Here is a 5,928-nt window from a genome sequence, read left to right on the forward strand (position 1 = left end):
TTTTCCTACCATTTCCTCTTCTTTTAGCATTGAACTCATGATTCAACGCATCGACCTACAACAAAGACAAACAAAAGCATAATCTTGTACGAAACAAACATAAAGACTCAAGATTACCACAAAAACACATTGTAAAATGACACTAAAATGGAGTTATCAAAATCCCCCAAATTTACTCTTTACTTGCCCTCGAGTAAAGAACACAATAATAAACATACTCGATTAAAAACCTAAACAACAAACACACTTGAATCAAACCGACAACAATAATTCAGGAAAATTGGGTATGATGACTACCACACTTATATGATGACTAACACACTTGAATCAAACACACTTTCCTCAAGCTATGATGACTAACACACTTATATAATCTTCAAGAAAATTAACTTATAAGCCAGAATTTCAGTCAAAGTATTCTTCCAATTCACTTAAATCCAAACAAAAATAAAAGATCTCAAAATCATGATTAATAATTAAAATGTATTCGAATCAATTCATGCTCACCAATTTTTTTTCATTACAATCAATCAATATCGTTATCATAAGCTGGCCGTACTTACTAATCTCAACAAATGTATAAAACACATGCTCAGAAATGAATAGGACTTTCATAGCTTATAATTGAAAGGCTTACGTTAAGGTAGATGAAAATGCCATTTAGGCTCAAAATATACCATAAGCACTCAAATAACAAGAAAAACCAATCCCAAATTTCCCAATATTTCTTCTTTTGAGAGAATTCATAAACTTGATTTTTTTAATGATACTACACTCCCCCAAACTTATTTCTTTGTATTTTTAATTGGAGTGTAGTTCATTTCAATATACTTTTTGTTTTCAATTGTTCTTCATCTCTTGACACTAATTTATAAATAAATCCCCATTACAAACCACCCCCAATCAATTTTCATATGTTCATGATATATCAAAGGGAATGAAAAATAACAAAGTTTCCAATAAGCACAAAATAAGTATCAAACAAAAAGAATCAAATTAGGCTCAAAATTGGGTAACTAAGGATTTAATAAATCAATGTTGGCTTGAAAGACTCAAACGTTCCAAACAATTGCCTAAATCATCTTCCTAACCATGCATAATCTAGGATTTCATCTAAAAAAACAAGCAAACAAGTTATAGGATAATAACATTTTCATAATTTATTTACATTTTAAAAATTCAGCACGCATAAAATTGTTCAATTACACAAAATTTATTAAAAATCATGATTAAGCTCTCAATTATTTAAGTGGACTCATGTAAACATGGTAAGAAATATTCAACAAGCACACAAATTTTTACAGTTTTCAATCTATTCAATTTATACAACACATCATTCAATCATATTATTATTGACTAATCATTGTCAACTAGATTCAACTAACACCCTAAACAACCTAGACAAAACATAACAAACACAAAACAACACGACTAACAAAATAACATAATATATACAAAACAATAAATTCATTTCCCCAAACTTAACCTAAACATTGTCCTCAATGTTTAAATAAAAGCTAAGGAAAAGAAACTTACCTGACACCTCAGACTACTTAAAATGATATGGATTTAGATGGTGAAAGAAAAAAATTTGGTTATCCCATAATTCATTATGTCGGAGCCCGAAGTAGCGCTGCAACTCAAATTAGTCTCATATTTAATAGAAACTAAAATCAAATAAAAATAAATAAACAAAATACTAAAATTAAAATGTTCATAATCCAAAACATTAAATAAAACGAATAATAAAAAAATGCAAATAAAAGACTGGAATGCCTCCAAACGCGTTGTCGTTAACGTCATTTAGTGGGACGCTTGTTTTCTTTCATATTCAACTTGGATCAAGTCCTCCCCTCACATCCTTGAGAGCCATAGTGTCATGAGTTGGCCCTTGTTTCTTGTTATTATAGATTGGTGGAACTTTACCCCGCTCATGTAACATCTGAATCCTTTATACTGAAAAACTTTTTTAAATGATGACACACTTTTCGTATTCCACTTTTAACCATGGATCTTTGCTTACAAACTTCCAACTTGTTCTCTCCTTGTTTTACCACTTCAACTCTACAACAAGTCGGAATTCTATTGCTGCAAAAACATTAAATATTACCTCGTATTTTTGCACTCGCAGCTTTAACTCACCCCTTTTGTACATTGATTAAAGCCCTAACAGTAGCGAAGAATGACCTTCCAAGTATTATTGGAATATTTTAATCATCCTCCATATCTAGAATAAAAAAATCCGCAGGAAATATGAATTTATCCACTTTCACCAATACATTCTCAATCACTCCATGAGGATGTTTGACTGATGTATCTGCCATCTGCAAAGACATGGTAGTAGGCCGAGCTTCTCCCAAATTCAACATCCGAAAGATTGATAGATGCATTAGATTCACACTGGCCCCTAAATCACATAAAGCCTTTGTTTCAACTGAACCCCATATAGAACATGGGATGTTGAAACTACCAGGATCTTTAAGCTTGGGATATAGTTTCTTATGAAGTATCGCACTTCACTCCTCAGTAAGTGCCACTGTCTCATAGTCCTTTAGCTTCCTTTTCTTTCACAAAATTTCTTTCATAAACTTCACACAACTTGGCATTTGTTCAAGTGCCTCAGTAAATGGAATATTGATGTGTATCTTTCGAAAGATATCCAAAAATTTAGAAAAATGCTTATTAAGCTTAGTCTTTCTAAGCCTCTGAGGATATGGAATCTTTATATGGTGATCTATGCTTATTTTTGGTTGCTTTTCTAAGTTCTCAGTAATATTAGACTCACTCAGTTCCTTCTCCTTATCAACCACTTTTGGCTCTTTTAACTCCTTGCCACTCCTCAAGGATATTGCATTGCACTGCTCTTTTGGGTTTACCAGAGTAGTGCTTGGTAAGTTCCCTTGAGCACGGTTTGTCATCAAAGTATCCAACAACCCCATTTGAGTCTCCAAACTCCTGATAGATGCCCCAGTTTCTGTCATGAACTGGTTCAGTACATCGGGTTGTACTTCAAGTTGTTTCATATGTGTTGGTTGATGTGATTGTGGTTGTGGAGGTGGAAATTGTTGTTGACTTTGAGGGAAAGGCTGTTGTGCAACTTGATTATTTTTCCAAGAGATGTTAGGATGATTCATCCACCCTTGGTTGTATGACATCGAAAAGGGGTTGTTGGTTGGTCTTTAAAAATTTCCTATAGCTTGGACTTGTTCTATAGGTATATTATTCATATCCATGGCAGGACACTGATTTAATGGATGAGCACTCCCACAAGCCCCACATAAACTCTGAACTTGCACGGTTCGGGCTGACAAGTTGCTTTGTTGTAAATTCTTCATTGAAGCTGCCACTTGTGTTGTAAGCATTGTGATGGCTTCTAATTCAATCATACCAGCCACCTTCTCGGTTTGTCCCCTTTCATTTGGCCACTGGTAGTTATTCATTGCAATCTCCTCTTGTGATTCATACGCCTCATTAGCACTCTTGCTCATGAATGCACCTCCTGCTGCAGTATCCATTATGGTACGAGTGGTACCATTCAACCCTTTATAAAAATTATGAATCATCATCCATTTCTCTATACCATGATGTGGGCACTTCCTTAAAAACTCTTTAAATCTTTCCCATGCATCATACAACGACCCCCCTTCTGTCTGGTAGAGACTATTGATTTCCCCTCTCAACTTTGCAGCTTTTACTGGAGGGAAAAACTTTGCTAAGAACTTTTGGGCTAACTCCTCCCATGCTGTGATAGAATTATCTTGCAGTGAAATAAGCCAACTCTTCGCCCGATCTCGTAGAGCAAATGGGAATATTTTATGTCTAATCGCATCGTCACTCACCCCATTCATCTTAAATGTTGCACATAGCTCCAGAAAATCGGCTATGTGCAAATTTGGATATTCCGTGGGCAACCCCCCAAACTGAACAGTTGACTGCACCATTTGTAATATTGCTGGCTTAATCTCAAAATTATTTCCAGCAATAGTGGGGTGTCTAATGCAAGAATGCACTCATTTGACAATAGGAAGTACATAGTCTCTAAGCGTCCTTGGTCCTTGTTCCACTAGAACCTCTGCAATATTTGGGATATTATTAACATTAGTATCATTTCCTTGATTCTCAACCATGGAAAAATCCAGCCTTTTCTTTATCTTTCGGTTCTTTCTGCACGTTCTTTCAATTTCAAGATCTACCAATATGAGTTCATTTTGTCTACTTTCTCGCATATACCAATAATTCCCGAAACACAATACAACCTTGATAGAAATGAGTGTAAAATATAAAAACCAAATTAGAAAAAAAAAATTAATTTCGATATTGGATATTAAGTCTCCGACAACGACGCCAAAAATGTGATCGCAAAAATATGATACACAAGTATATGTAATCGATTCAAGTAATATAGCTAATAAATAAAGTATCGTTTCCACAAGGACTATCAACCAATTACTTATAAATGCTTTTAAATTTCTATTTGGCTGTCGATATTAGAGTGATTTTTAATCAAAGACTTAAAATTAAAATAAACTTTGCAAAAATATGGATTGATTCAATAGTTAAAATCCTAAGGTGTTAACTTCATAAACTTTTCATTCTATTAATTTTATTAATCAGTTCTAAATTTCTTTCTTCCTATTCTAATAGCAGGTTAACATAAATCGATTCCTATTCTTTTTCAAGATATAAGATCTCAACCTATATGCAGGTTTTCTACATCTATGTGATAAACTTAAACACATAGCAGGCATTAAGCATAGAAACCTAATTACTACACAAGCCATAAAGGTACTTTCGTCCAATATGTAACCTATGTCTATATAACGATAGCATATTCAATTCTCATCTTACGAATTTTGAATCAAAATCATAAATCAAGCAAATATTGATTAGGTATTTACTAGCATTAAGCAAACATTATATAGATTAGAATAAAGAAGAAGAATCAATAGAACATCATAATAAGATTAAATAAAAATCCAAGTGACTACATTAAACAATAGATAGAAGTGTTTAGTTCATATCAGACATGACTAAAACAACAAAATAATTATTCAGAAACATAAAATTCAAAGACTTGAAGAAGAAATAAAAAAATATGAAAATGCAGAAAAGCTAGTCTGAGAATCAAATTTAATCTTTAAACTCGTAATTAAAATCTGACCTTACCCTAATTAAACCCTAAAGGATGAATTTATACAAAAAAAACACGATTTCCTCTTTTTTTCATGGGCAGGCCGCGACTTGGCCTTTCCTAAGTCGCGGCCCATGTCCTTTTTTAGCCCTTCAGCGTCTGGTTAACATCTGCAGGCGCCACGACCATCTAAACCCAGGTCACGACTTGCTTGTCCGTGGACCTCCTGGCTTTGCTTCTGACTTCTTGACAAAGTCACAATTCTAATTCTTTTAAGCAACCCTTCAGCCTCTCACTTTACTAAAGTCGCGACCCTTAAGCCCATTCCCCGACTTTAATTCCATTTTTTTTTTAGATTTTAACCTTTTGACATCCTTCCTTCATCAAAACTTGTTATTATTCATCATTAGACCCAATTGGAGTCAAACAACTGCCAAATGCTCCATTTTCTACCATTTCCTCTTCTTTTAGCATTTAACTCACGATTCAACGCACCGACCAACAACAAAGACAAACAAAAGCATAATCTTGCACAAAATAAACATAAAGACTCAAGATTACCACAAAAAAACATTAAAAGCTGACACTAAAATGGAGTTATTAGTTGGTGGAGACATTTCTCCTGTTGGCCCTCTAACCAGGGTGTCAGTGATGCTGGCGAGGTGCCAGTGGGGCACCACCTCTAGGCCTAACACGATTTGTTGTAGCACGCCTGTGTGGAATGCCCTGGGCTCTGCAAATGCTAGCGGCCTAGTGGTCTCCTTGGTCTCCATGCCATTGGATATTATTGGTCCTCT

The 5,928-nt window shown here is 34.5% G+C and overlaps 1 protein-coding gene and 1 non-coding gene across 2 annotated transcripts; one reads left to right on the forward strand and one right to left on the reverse strand.

The window, feature by feature from the left end:
• Nucleotides 1-2,210: 2,210 nt before the first annotated feature.
• Nucleotides 2,211-3,155, reverse strand: LOC133792239 (uncharacterized). The gene is made up of 2 exons (XM_062230147.1): nucleotides 2,600-3,155; nucleotides 2,211-2,434 (listed from the first exon to the last, which is right to left on the reverse strand). Exons 1-2 carry the CDS (start codon nucleotides 3,153-3,155, stop codon nucleotides 2,211-2,213), a joined length of 780 nt encoding a protein of 259 aa, XP_062086131.1.
• Nucleotides 3,156-3,576: 421 nt separating this feature from the next.
• On the forward strand, nucleotides 3,577-3,683 carry LOC133792830 (small nucleolar RNA R71). The gene has a single exon (XR_009874302.1). It is a non-coding gene; the product is annotated as a small nucleolar RNA R71 (small nucleolar RNA).
• Nucleotides 3,684-5,928: the final 2,245 nt, after the last annotated feature.

Source organism: Humulus lupulus, chromosome 7 (assembly GCF_963169125.1).
Source record: "Humulus lupulus chromosome 7, drHumLupu1.1, whole genome shotgun sequence".
Taxonomy (NCBI): Eukaryota; Viridiplantae; Streptophyta; class Magnoliopsida; order Rosales; family Cannabaceae; genus Humulus; species Humulus lupulus.

Bases quoted from the DNA above. Each gene is read 5' to 3' on its own strand.
- LOC133792239 (XM_062230147.1), bottom strand. From the start codon at position 3,155: ATGTCATACAACCAAGGGTGGATGAATCATCCTAACATCTCTTGGAAA. The intron at 2,435-2,599 runs GTTGTGTGAAGT...TATGGGGTTCAG, and splicing joins GGCACTTGAACAAATGCCAA to TTGAAACAAAGGCTTTATGT.